The sequence below is a fragment of the Nematolebias whitei genome, chromosome 3 (assembly GCF_014905685.2).
Source record: "Nematolebias whitei isolate Nwh7 chromosome 3, NemWhi1, whole genome shotgun sequence".
Lineage (NCBI taxonomy): Eukaryota > Metazoa > Chordata > Actinopteri > Cyprinodontiformes > Rivulidae > Nematolebias > Nematolebias whitei.
In genome coordinates, this window is record NC_056500.1 from 4,695,262 (window position 1) to 4,709,060 (window position 13,799).

Sequence of the window (13,799 nt, forward strand, 5' to 3'; positions counted from 1 at the left end):
TGAACTCATTCAAGTATTTATTAGTTTGTGTTATTTTTAGTACAATAATGATGATGCTTGTTTTATCATCTCGCCTGGTGAACTCAGAAAAATCAATGCCCCACCTAAAATAAACTGAATTCTAAGCAATTACTGGGCTACAGCGACATCTGGTGGCGATGAGGGGAACTACAGCTGCTTTAAATTCATATTTCCATTTCTAGAAGGAATGCTTATCGCCCTTAGAGCCAGTTTATGATTAAATATTATGGATTATTGTCATTTTGATCAAAGCTCATGGAATGCTGTGATGTTAGCAATCGGACTGAGTACTGATGATGACTCACTACCAAATGTTGCGATCAGTTGTAGACGTACAACACATTAATACTTTCTGAGAGCTTCGGGAAGATCTGCCCTGCGTCCAGACAAGGGTCAGTGTGGAAACTTGTTTAGGAGGTGAAGATGAAAAGAATGAAGACGAGTCAGGACCTCCTCCAGATCATCAGGCGGGGTCAGAATGCAAAATCTAAAAAAAATTTCAAGGTAGTTTTTACTCAAAACGGCTGCGTTCATACGTCTAAACATCACAGTCAGGGTCTGGGAATTTTCTTGGGATAATAAAAATACAATTTGAAATACGTCTTGGTTTTTTCTGCACCTGACGTGAAGGTTTTCACGGTCCTGTCCGTTCTCACAGCCCGGCCCAATACAAACACCTTTTTCTTCAAGAAACATCTGGCAGAACAACACATCTGGCTCCACCCCCTGCGCCTGAGATCAATCACAGCCACATGTGTCGTAAAAATAAATAAATAAATAATAATAATAATACACAACAGTTGTAAAATAGAGGTTATCTTTGGATATCAAGAATATCCTGAACTGTATGAACTGGTGCAGTTTGAAAAAGTTTACTCCGGTAGTTTTCCGGATACGCTGATATTCATGTCTGAAATGCAGGTCTGCACTAAACACAAACAAAGCACCGTTATCTCTACGCTTTACTCAACAAATGTGAGTTTAAATACACAAAAAAACATCTAAAACATCAGACTGTTCAGTCTGTTTCTGCAGGTAAAACAAGACTTTTAATTCCAGGACATTTTATCAATTTGAGAATTGTTTTTTTAATTTTTTAATGAACTTTTATGACATTGCAATGAGTACCTTTAGTCACATCCATGATCAGGTTTGATGCACTGAGGAAACAAATCCTTTGTGTTTTGAGCGTTCACACTGACCTCAGCCTCCTGTAACATCCAGGCTGGTAAACGGAGGCGAGGATACAGAAAGATCCCCGCCATCGCCGGCTGGCAGCTCATTCCTGGTAAGCTGTTCAGAAACTCACACGCTCGCTGAGCATTCTGGGTAAGAGTTTCATCGGTCCGAAGAACTTCCTTCAGGAGGAAGTGAAAGATGATAGTAAAATAAATAAATAAATAAGGACGAAGGAGACTAAGAATATGAATAATCTCTGATTCCAATGATCCCCCTTAACAAAAAGTAGTACATTTGAAGTTTATTTTTGCAAATATACTTTAAGTTAAGTAGTATATCAAGTATACTACACACCATACTTGTAGTGTACTAGAAATATACTGATTTAATACTTGTTTGGACTGAATTGGGACATTTTTATACTATTTTTAAGTATATCAAATAAAGTTGATAAAAAGTAAACTTCAAGTACACCCTCATTTTTAGTGTAAAATAAGTATACATGTAGTACACTTAAATAAACTACTTAGAATAGTTTCACTCTTCAGCATCCAGACATTCCTCAGACTTTGTTTTGTTTTAACCATTCAAACATCATAATGTTCTGCTTCAGGAGAAGCGTTACGAGTTCTCGTACTTGTAACATTAATACTTTTTGAAATATTTGACTTTATTTGAGATGTCTTTAATCACCTGAAAAACACCATTCTCCGAATTCTGTGTGCTGTTTACTTTATGCTCCTTTTAGCTAATGTCTTGCTAATTTTAGCTTTTAGCTACTGACTTGCTAATTTTAACTTTGAGCTAATGTCTTGCTATTTTTTTCTTTGAGCTACTGTCTTGCTAATTTTAACTTTTAGCTACTTTCTTGCTATTTTTAACTTTTAGCTACTTTCTTGCTATTTTTTTCTTTTAGCTACTGTCTTGCTAATTTTAGCTTTTAGCTATCCATCCATCCATTATCTTTACCCGCTTATTCCATTTTGGGTCACGGGGGTCGCTGGTGCCCATGTCCAGCAATCACTGTGCGAGGGGCGGGGTACACCCTGGACGGGTCTCCAGTCCATCACAGGGACACATAGAGACAAACGAGACAAACAACCATTCACTCTCTCACTCACACCTAGGGACAATTTAGAGTTATCAATCAGCCTAACATGCATGTTTTTGGTCTGTGGGAGGAAACTGGAGTACCCGGAGAAAATCCACGCGTGCACGGAGAGAACATGCAAACTCCACCCAGAAAGGCCCCTGGACCGGCGTTTGAACCAGGGACCTGCTCGCTGAGAGGCAGCAGCTCTACCAGTTGCGCCACCGTGCTGCCAGCTTTTAGCTACTGACTTGCTAATTTTAACTTTTAGCTACTGTCTTGCTAATTTAACTTTTAGCTACTGTCTTAATAATTTTAACTTTTAGCTACTGACTTGCTAATTTTAACTTTTAGCTACTGTCTTGCTAATTTTAGCTTTTAGTTACTGTCTTGCTAATTTTAACTTTTAGCTACCGTCTTGCTAATTTTAGCTTTTAGCTAATGACTTGCTAATTTTAACTTTTTGCTACTGTCTTGCTAATTTTAACTTTGAGCTACTGTCTTGCTAATTTTAACTTTTAGCTACTGTCATGCTAATTTTAACTTTTAGCTACTGTCATGCTAATTTAATAATAAAGCTGATCACAATATTTTACTACAGAGGCTTGAATATGATATTGGGATTACGGGAACAGCTCTAAAATGGTTTAAATCATATCTATATGATAGATTCCAGTTTGTAAATGTAAATAATAAATCTTCTCCATACACTAAAGTTAGTCATGGAGTTCCTCAGGGCTCAGTGCTTAGGACAGTACTCTTTACTTTATATATGCTTCCATTAGGTAAAATTATTAAACAGCATGGGATAAATTTTCATTGTTATGCTGATGACACAATTATATTTGTCCATTAAACCCAATGAATCCAATCAGCTACTTAGACTACAAGCATGTCTTAAAGACACAAAAACCTGGATGACCCTTAATTTTCTCCTGTTGAACAGACAAGACTGAGGTTTTAGTTTTTGGACCTGAGCATCTTAGGAATAAGTTTTTGAGTCTTTCTCCCTCCTTAGATGCATTAATCTGTCCTCCAGCTCTAATGTTAAAAATCTTGGTGTTATGTTTGATCAGGACATGTCTTTTATCCCCCACATTAAAAACGTTACTAGAACCTCCTTCTTCCACCTGCGTAATATCACTAACATTAGAAACATCTGATCTAAAGATGATGCAGAAAAACTGGTCCATGCATTTGTCACGTCTAGACTGGACTACTGCAATGGTTTATTATCTGGATGTCCAAATACTTCTTTAAAACGTCTTCAGTTGATCCAAAATGCTGCTGCCAGAGTCTTAACTGGAGTTACTGGGAGAAATCATATCTCTCCAGTTTTGGTTTCTCTCCATTGGCTCCCTGGATGTAACTGGGACCCTGTGTACATAATTTTGCTCCACCACATGTACCACATGAGGTGTGAATGACAATAAAGAATCTCTGCCTCTCGGACTCTGACTGTCAAATCCAGAATAGATCTCAAAATCTTTTTTCTAACCTACAAAGCTCTCAACAACCTAGCTCCATCTTATATTACAGATCTTATTGTTCCATATTTTCCTAACAGAGCACTTCGCTCTTCAGACTGCAGGTTTACTTGTGGTTCCTAGAATTTACAAAAACAGAATGGGAGGAAGATCTTTCAGTTCTCAGGCTCCTCTCTTGTGGAACCAACTTCCAATCTCTGTCCGTGAGGCTGACACATGGTCCAGTTTTAAAACTAGGCTTAAGACTTTCCTCTTTGATAAATCCTATAGTTGGGGTCGGCTTGGGTTTCCTGAGTTGTCCCTTAGTTATGCTGCTATAGGCTTAGACTGCTGGAAGACAAACTGACCACACTTTTCACTCTGCTACTGTCTTTACTTATCTGCTCAACCTGTTTTGTATTTGTAATTATTGTTTCTATCCTTAACTTGTTTTTTTTTGTTTGTTTGTTATTTTTTTGTCTTCAGATACACCTGGACCTATATCTGGACCTGGACCTATATCTGGACCTATACCTGGACCTACCATTCTGTGTTCGTCTGTCTCTCCTTCCTGTCCTCTCAACCAGCCGGTCAAAGCAGATGGCCGCTTGTCCTGAGCTGGTTCTGCTGGAGGTTTCTTCCTGTTAAAGGGAGTTTTTTCTTTCCACTGTCTCCACTGTGCTTGCTCAGGATGGGAGACTGTGATGAAGCCAAGATTCATCTTGTCTGCTGTATTCCTTAGATAGAGAACTTTACTGATTGGCTTTTATGTGAATGTTCCTGTAAAGTGCCCTGAGACAACTTTGTTGTGATTTGGTGCTACATAAATAAATTGAATTGAATTTTAACTTTTAGCTACTGTTTTGTTGAATTTAACTTTTTGCTGGGTTTTGAATTTTTTTCCTTTTAACTATTGCTTTCCTGAATTTGTTCTGCTTGTTTTAACTTAAACTATTTAGTCTTTATTTAATTTCCCTAGTGGTTTTTTTTCTAACAACTGCCATATAAAGCTGAACATGTAAAGGATAAATAATTATTATTTCCTTAAACATCTGGCTGCTTAAAGTCATTACAAAACCCCAGAAAAGACACGAGTTTGGTAAGTTACTTTTTGCTACATTTTCACTTTACATTCAACTGATGAATCTGTCATTCATTGTTTTTATTTCCAACCTAATAAAACTCAGCGTTTATACAAATATTTAAAGTAATTTATAGTTGCTAAATGAGAGTATTCCTGCAGAGTACTCACAGTTTTGGTCTCCATTCAAACAGGATGAGGTGATGCTGGTAAGGAGAGTATTTTTGGTTGTGTACCTGTGTGTACGCCTCGTTTGAAGGGTCTCCAGGTGTAGGAGGGTTGACCATGATCTCCAGCGCCAGCTGTGGTAAAACTGGAGGGCTGGATGGAGCCTGCATGTTTCCTAAAAACTGCTGAACATCTGGATCCATGTTGACTACCTCCATGTAGCCTCCTCTCAGTCCACACCTGAACACAACGGGAACGTTTACTTTAAAGACATTCCAAAGGAGCTCAAAACTAGAAAAAGTTGTTATTTGTTTCTTAAAGTTATATAATTGTTTGGCTGTTAGGGGTTTGGTCAGCAGCAGGAATAAAAACTCACTCCCCCATTCTGGCTGTGGATATGGAGTGGACCGACACCAACTCCACCGTGTCAGAGTACGGTTCACCCATCTCAAACAGGACCTTTTTATAGGACAGAAAGGTTTTGTCCCGTCCAAACACGCTGTCCTGGAACACCTGGAAGGTGCAGAAAGGTTCATAACCTTTATTTATTCAGGTTAGAAGGTAGAAGGAGGGCCGTTACCTCATCAACCAGCAGGACGAGGCCTTCGGATGAGGCGAACCGAACCACTTCCTGAATTGTTGTCCGGTCCTGAACGTGACCTGACGAGGACGACGGGACAGGTTAAAACAAAAGACCGAAAAGACTTAACTTTAAAGAGAAGAACTACAAAAATAAACTGTCAGTTTTCTTTACATCTTTTTGTTGTCCAGATATTGAAAAAAGGAAGATGAAATAAATAAAGCAAATAAAAATAACATTGACAAAATACAGAGAATGGTGAGAGCTGAATGATGCTGAAACTGGATATATATAAATATATATATATATATATATATATATATACACACACACACACACATATATACATATAAACAAACAAGGGTCTCAGATTAAACAAAGACTGAACTGTGTGAGTTTTGTGTTCCTGTATTGTGTACCTGTATTGTGTGTTGTGTACCTGTATTGTGTGTTGTGTACCTGTATTGTGTACCTGTATTGTGTGTTGTGTACCTGTGGGGTTTCCCGGGTTGCTGATGAAAACAGCTCTGGGCTCACAGACCCCGCTGGCAGCCTTCAGGGCTTCATGCAGCTGGTCCAGGTCTAAGGCCCAGCCTTGATCCTCCAGCAGTCTGTATGGCACTGGTTTCACTCCGACCTCATCCAGCAGGATGGGCAATGTGTGGGGGCAGGGCAGGGGGGTCAACACACCTGTCTGAGTGTGCCCCTCCCCCCTGGACAGCAGGTGTAAAACCAGCTGAACACAGTCCAGAAACATGCTGTCAGCATTCACTCATTGTTTTGCTGTTTACAGTTTTTTAACACGTCTTCGGCATACTTTCAGCTGTTTGAACCATTCATAAATCTAAACCTTCAGCTCGTTCAGGACATGACAGCTGAAACTTTGGGGGTTTTAAACTATATTAAATATTTACTTTTTTTAACAATGAAATAAACAGAAAACTTTAAATTCTTACAAACTTTCAGCTATACTCAAGTAAACTTTTTTGGATTTTTCTACCTGGATTATTGAGCATGCATCAGGATATCAAGTAAACTTGTTTCATGTAGCTTTCAACTACTACTTAGCTCGTTTTAGCTTTTAGCTACTGTTCTGCTATTTAGCTACTACATTTTAACTAATTTATCTTTCTGCTATTGCTTTGCTGGTCATATCTTTTAGCTACTGTTAAGCTGTTTTTAGCTTTAAGCTAGTTTTGCTTTCCTGATGCATGCTCAATAATCCAGGTAGAAAAATCTAAAAAAGTTAAATCTGGTCCTCTGGACATTCAAAAAAAAAAAAAAGCAAATCAACAAAAAAATGTAGAAACGTTTCATCTCTCATCCAAGAGACTTCCTCAGTCTGAGGAGCTGTTTTCAGCTCAGTCTCTTAAATAGCACCTTCTCAGAGTGGATCAACCAGTTTGCTGCTGACAACCAAAACCAGCTGATCACATGCTCAAGAAGGACCATCAGCCTAACAATGGGTCATTAGCACACTGATGGCTGTTTACTGTTCACAGAGGGCTATCAACATAATCAGGCCAGGACTCTGCAGTCTACACTCATCTCCAGGCCAGCGGTCACTCTTTCAGGGATGAAGATGTTCACATCCTGGACAGAGAGGAACGATGGTTTGAGAGAGGAGTAAAGGAGGCCATCTTTGTGAAAAGAAATCGTCCATCATTAAACAGGGGTGGAGGCCTCCGGGTTCAACTGTCCCCCTCTTACAATGCTGTGATTGCTAGTATCACTCAGCCCTCTGTGAATAGTAAACAGCCATCAGTGTGCTAATGATCCATTGTTAGGCTGATGGTCCTTCTTGAGCATGTGATCAGCTGGTTTTGGTTGTCAGCAGCAAACTGGTTGATCCACTCTGAGAAGGTGCTATTTAAGAGACTGAGCTGAATACAGCTCCTCAGACTGAGGAAGTCTCTCGGATGAGAGACGAAACGTTTCTACATTTTTTTTGTTGATTTGCTTTGTTTTGTTTTTTTTGAATGTCCAGAGGACCAGATTTAACTTTTTTAGACTAGTTTTGCTTTATTAAACTTTCAGCTACCATTCTGCTAATTTAAATTTTTAAGTTCCTGTTCTGCTGTTTAAATATTTTAAACGGTCTTGCTAATTATATATTTCCTATACTGGTTTACAGGTTTTAGCTTTCAGCTATAGTTTTAGTTTTAAGCTGATCTATTGTTTATTGTCAGGTTTTCTGCATTTCATGCCAAGCTCTGTACTCTACCACGGCCACGCTGCACTTCAGCTCAATCAACACTCACGCCCTGCACCCGTTCCCCGCTCTGTTTAAGAGCGCTTGTCACCCAAGCTCCTCACCAGATTATCGAACCCTATGTGGAAACAGATGTTCAGCGTTCATGTCACAGCTCTATCTGATCATCTTGTCTCGACCTCACGCCTATTTTCTGGAAAACCCAACCTGCCTGTTCCTTGCCTGTTCTTGTATTGCCCTTCTGACCTCGTTACCGATCTTCTGGCCCATCAACTACAACGCATGGAACACCCTTTTGGATTTATTCTTGGATCTCTGACCCCCTGTGTATGATCCCCAACTCTATGCCTGGATCTTGCCTCTGGATTACCCTTTGGATCACGTCTATCTCAGCCCTGTTCTTCAGCTGCGTTTCACCCAGTGACGGTGAAGTCATCCTGCCCAGCTCCAACAGGTGGCCCCCACCTCACCTGCATGAGAAGGTTAGTGGCTGTCTTTCTGTTTATCTCCTCTCTCACAGAAACATTCAGTCCACTAACTTTCATATCTCTACAGATTGGGCCTGCCATGGGATTCTGACCTCCAACAGCAGCTGTTTAACAATAAACCTTTTAAACATTCTAGTTGTCCATCTTGCTCGAGTCCTAAAACCCAACTCTTGTCAGAATAATCTGGCCAAAATGGATTTGACGCCGACTCAAGAATGGAGCTCTGGTGTTAAGGGGGCCATTGTTAAATTAGAGAATAACACGCAGGAGATGATGAATTTGCTCCGCAATCTTTCTCATCAGTCTCCCTCACAGGCTCCTACCCACATGACGTCTGTTCAACCCACACCTGCTTATCATGTTTCCCCGTTTATGAACCCCAATTGGCACCGCCTGAGGCATTCAAAGGAGAGCCGGATCATTTTCATCCGTTCATCACTCAATGTGAGATTCATTTCTGGCTTCCGCCCTCATCGTTTCCTTCAGAGAGATCCGAGGTGGCTTAGGTCATTTCTCTTCTGTCAGGTAAGGCCAAATTATGGGGGACCGCTGAATGGCAGCGGGATGCCAGACATTGTTACTCTTTTAGCGAGTTTACTAAAGAGCTTTGCCGGGTCTTTGACCTCATCTTACCTGAGAGAGAGGCAGCCTGGGTGTTGTTGTCTTTAAAACAATGGGAAAGAAGAGTCTTCAAATATATCATTGACTTTCATACTGTCATGGCTGACAGCCAATGGAATGAGGAGGCTCTAACTGGACTAAATTATGAAATAAAAGATTAATTGGCCACCAAGGACTACCCTGAGTCTCTAAAAATGCAGAAGGACTTGGCTACTTGCATCGACCTTTGACACTTGGAGAGAAGACGTGAGAGGGGAGGCAAGGTGGAGAGATCAGCCCGCCCATGGGGTGAGTCTAAACACCTCTCATTAAAGAACTCGCCTGTTCCTGTGTCCATGCCCCCACAGGCTGAGGAGCCGAGCTCTGTAGAAGCCGTCTCACCCAGGAAGAGAGAGAGAGGAGGAGGTTGAATCTATGCTTCTATTGTGGGAACGAAGGACATTCTGTTAACAAATACCCACAAAAAGATCAGACTCAGTAAGGGAGAGGGGAGTCCTACTGAGTCATATTAGGAACCACATCTCCTCACACTGCCTGTATAATATAGCAACTTTTTTATTAAATTTAGCTTGAAATTTCTTGAAAATTAAAGTTAAATTGCTTTTCTATTTACAGTTATTAAATAATTTTAGACAGTTATACTCTTAAGCTACTGTTCTGCTGGTTTTAACTTTTAGCTACCCTCCTGCTTTTTTCGGAATTATTGACACTCTCTTGTTGTTTTTAGCTTTTAGCTACAATTTAGCTCATTTCAGCCTTTGGAGCTTGTTTTTTTTTTTTTGATGAAGTGTGAAGCCGGTCCCTGGTTGTCATACCGACAGAACTTTCTGTGAGCCACTAGAGAAAATGATGTTTTCTGGTTTTGAGCTGATGCCACCATCTCTCCTGGAGATGAACTCAGCAACAGATCTCTGGACCTGTGGGATCCCGCAGAAAGAGGCAGAGTAGGATCCTGTCAAGCCAAATAGAGTTAGTTAAAGCATGAAAAGATCAAATGCTTAATTAAAAGGAAATGTTTGATAAAAAGCTAAAAAGCTAAATAATCATCTTCTGACCGATGCTGCCTCCATTACAGATGTCAAGTAACTTCTGAGCTCTCCGTCTGACGTCCTGTGGAAGGCTGGTGTCTTTGAGGAGCTCAGGGTACAAGCAAACAGCTAACACCTTGGAGGCAAACAGGAAGTGAGACAGATTCAGACAGGTGATTGGTGTCAGGGTCACAGATACAAAGGTTTACCACCGACCTGACGGACAAATGAGAGTGGTGACATTCCTGCTCTGTGAGGGTCACCTGAGCTGACGTCCATCACCTTCTTGAATGGTTTCTTCTCACCCTGAACACAAAAACAAAACATTCAAAATCATCAGCCCAGTCACCGAATCACTTTATTCTGTTTTTGTGAAATCTCAAGCCGGCTTCATTCTGTTTACCTGTTTTTATTTTACATTTAGCTAATTTAGCCATTTATCCATTTAATTCAAATATTTATCTTTATTTATAATTTTTCCCCCATAAAAATGCTTTCAGATCTCTTCACCTCCTTTATAAACTTTATTGTCTTTAAAATCTAATTCAGCTACTCGATCTTCTAATAGTTTTTGGCTACCATTTTTCTAGACCACCAGCAGCAGGCTGGTGAGCACCTGGTGGTTGAGCGTAAGCTCCTGGGGCTCAGCCGGGTCAAGCCCTAAAAAATAACAGGAAGATACCTGCACGTGGACCCGCCCCCTGCGGGGAGATCCATGGTCATGCTGTGCATGTCAGGTGACAGGCGAGGGAGGATCTCAGGCTGAACTCATTCCTAGGGGCATAGACTAGCTCATGGGACATGGAACATCACCTCACTGGTGGGTAAGGAACCAGAACTTGTGTGTGAGGTTGAGTGGTACCAATTAGACATAGTTAGGCTCTCCTCTACACACAGCTTGGGCTCTGGAACCCAACTCCTGGAGTGAGGATGGACTCTCTCCTACTCCAGATTTGCCCAGAGAGAGAGACATCGGGCGGGGGCAGGGATGCTCACAAGCCCCTGGGTGAATGACTTGATGTTGGAGTTTTCCATGGTGAATGAGAGGATTGCCTCTCTGCAGCTTTGGGCTGCAGGTGGGAAGGTACTGACTGTTGTGCTTATGCACCAAACATCAGTTCAGATTACCCAGCCTTTCTGGAGTCTCTGGATGGAGTCTCGTAATGGGTACCATCAAGGGATTCCCTCGTTGTACTGGGTGACTTCTATGCCCATGCGAGCAATGATGGACTTATCTGAAAGGGGGTGATTGGGAGGAACGGCCTCCATGATCTGAACTCAGATGGTGTTTGCTTATTGGACTTCTGCGCTACAAATTGTGCTAGGATTGTCTATGACGAGCTCCAAGTTTGAGCATAGGGTGGCTCATGTTCTTGGTACCAGAACCTGCTTAGGCCAAAGGTCGATGATCAATTTTGTAATCATCGTTTGAGGTGAGGCCACATGTCTTGGACACTCGGGTGAAGAAAGGGGCAGAGGTATCAACTGATCACCACCTGGTGGTGAGTCGGATCTGGTGGCGGGGGAGGCTGTCGGACAGACCTGGTAAACCCAAATGCATAGTGAGGGTGAATTGGGAAAGTCTGGTGGAGCCCTCAGTCCATGTGACTTTCAACATACACCTCCAGGAAGAGTTTTCCACATTTCCTGGGGGAGGTTGGAGGTATAGAAACCAAAAGGGCCATGTTCAGGGCCTCTATTGCAGATGTGATTTCCATGAGTGGTGAACTGAAGGTCACTGGGACCAAATAACCTTCACCAGCATTGAAGGAGGTCATCAAGATGAAGAAGGGGACCTTCAGAACTTGGTTGATCCAAAGGACTCCTGAAGCAGTTGACAGGTACAGGGTGTCCAGAAGGATTGCAGCTTTGGTGGTTGCGGAAGCAAAAGCTTGAGGAAAGACAAGTCCATTATCATGTCAGAGGTCACGAGGTAGTCAAAAAGCTCCTCGGTGGCTGGGTGCCATGGGTGGTTGAGATTCGCCCCGAGATGCTGAAGGCTCGGGATGTTGTGGGGCCATCATGGTTGACACAAGGCAGAGACTCGAATGAACTTGGTTTAAAAACCTGCCTTGATATGAATTTCTTCATGGAAGGCAAGGAGTCAGTGAGTTGGCGTTAATAATTAAAAAGGAACTTTAATCCCGTTATAGACTTAAGTTAGAATTTAACCATCATCACTAAACCTTCTGCCAATGAATAATTTGACTCAAATATTCAGATTGTATCTGACTGTTTTTTACATTATTCATGTTTATTCTGTTTTAACTTAGTCCGACGATGTTCACTATTCAAACATTTACTTTGCATTTCACGCTACACTGATTCAAGAAAAAATAAACTTATATAAACATTTACAACACTGTGAGATATTAAACTTACCAACAGCAATAAAATAAACTCAACCAGCAGCTAAATGTGATAAATGTGCAGGTAAAAGCACAAAAAGTTAGTTTAAAACACAGAAGCTGAAAACAAAATACATTAAAACATGACGTTTTTACACGAGTTTATAATTAACAATTTATTCCTCTCACCTGTGAGAGCTGCTCTGTGATTCGTGCAGCCAGACCCTGCAGGTCCACCGGGGTTCTGATCCCCCGGACCCTCGGGTTCACGTCTCTCAGGGAGCTCATCTTTGTCCGTCAGACGGCTGATCGGGTTCAGAAATACACCCAGCGGTCCTCTCAGGAGGCAGGCGTTACAGGGTTGTTACGTAATAAAGTAAGGCTCAAAGTTAGTTATAACTCATGATGTCAGGTTTAGTTTAACCAGTTAAAACCCTGGAATAAGTTAAACCCGCTTCGTACCACAGAGGCCTTTATATGTTCTGAAAACAGCAACACAACGTTAAATATGTTTAATTTTATTCATTCTAAATGGATTCATTACAATTTATTCTCATTTAAAGACACTTCTGTACAGTCAGGTTCAATAAATTAGTAAATATAAAATGACAATTAATGAAAAGTTGCATCAGATCTTCACTTCATCCAAAAGGCAAAGTTAAAGTTTGACATGAAGTTACTTGAACTCATGACTCGTTCAGATCACATTTTTCTGCATGACAGTCTGGATTTAATGCATTTTAAACCTTTGGTCGCTTCTTCTCCAGTGAAAGCTGCTGAGTCAAACGTTCATCTCCACCGTTAATGACGAGCTACAACTTTTATTGTTTGTACTCTTTTAAATATTTTTCTACAGAAATACATTAAGATATAAATTTTTTTTAATCATTGTTTTTCAAAACAGCTTTAACAAACTTTCATTGTTTTTGTTTTCTTGTGCTTCTCTTTGCTTTTAGCTAAACATTTATTAGCTTGGACCTTCCTTTCTTCTACATTCAGCTAGCATTTTGCTACTTTTGACCTATATTCTGCTACTTTTTGCTACCATTTTACTGTTTTCAACTAGTATTTTGCCTTTTTTAGCTAGCATTTCACAACAAATAGCTTATGTTTTGCTTCTTTTAGATAACGTTTTGCTATGTATATGTCAGGGATCTATACTTGGGCCCCTTCTGTTTTACCTTTTCTTACTCCCTCTGGGATATATTCTCTGGAAACATGGTGTTACTTTTCATTTTTATGCTGATGACAGACAAATTTATGCGCCATTAAACCAAAATAAACAGTACTCCGTGAACCAACTCCTGTAATGTACGGCAGAAGTCAGAGCATTGATGTCACAGAACTTTTTACATTTTAATGAGCAAAAGACCAAAGTCTTGTTGTTTAAGCCGATGGTTCCAAAGTCCGTGCTGATCTGGGTCCTTTAGCACATCATCTGACTGAGACAGCAACTAACCTGGGCGTGAGGCTGGACAATGATTTTAAACTTGACACACAGGTTAGTTTTTTACTGG

General features: G+C 40.7%; 1 protein-coding gene across 1 annotated transcript; it reads right to left on the minus strand.

Annotated features, from left to right (window-relative positions):
* Nucleotides 1-414: 414 nt before the first annotated feature.
* On the minus strand, nt 415-12,570 carry LOC119407632 (alanine aminotransferase 2-like). Its single transcript, XM_037674452.1, is given in 12 exon segments — nt 415-508; nt 641-753; nt 1,224-1,379; nt 5,074-5,245; nt 5,382-5,518; nt 5,586-5,709; nt 5,945-5,967; nt 6,058-6,321; nt 9,722-9,858; nt 9,962-10,070; nt 10,151-10,240; nt 12,472-12,570. Coding segments are annotated over 12 exon segments (1,518 nt in total).
* Nucleotides 12,571-13,799: the final 1,229 nt, after the last annotated feature.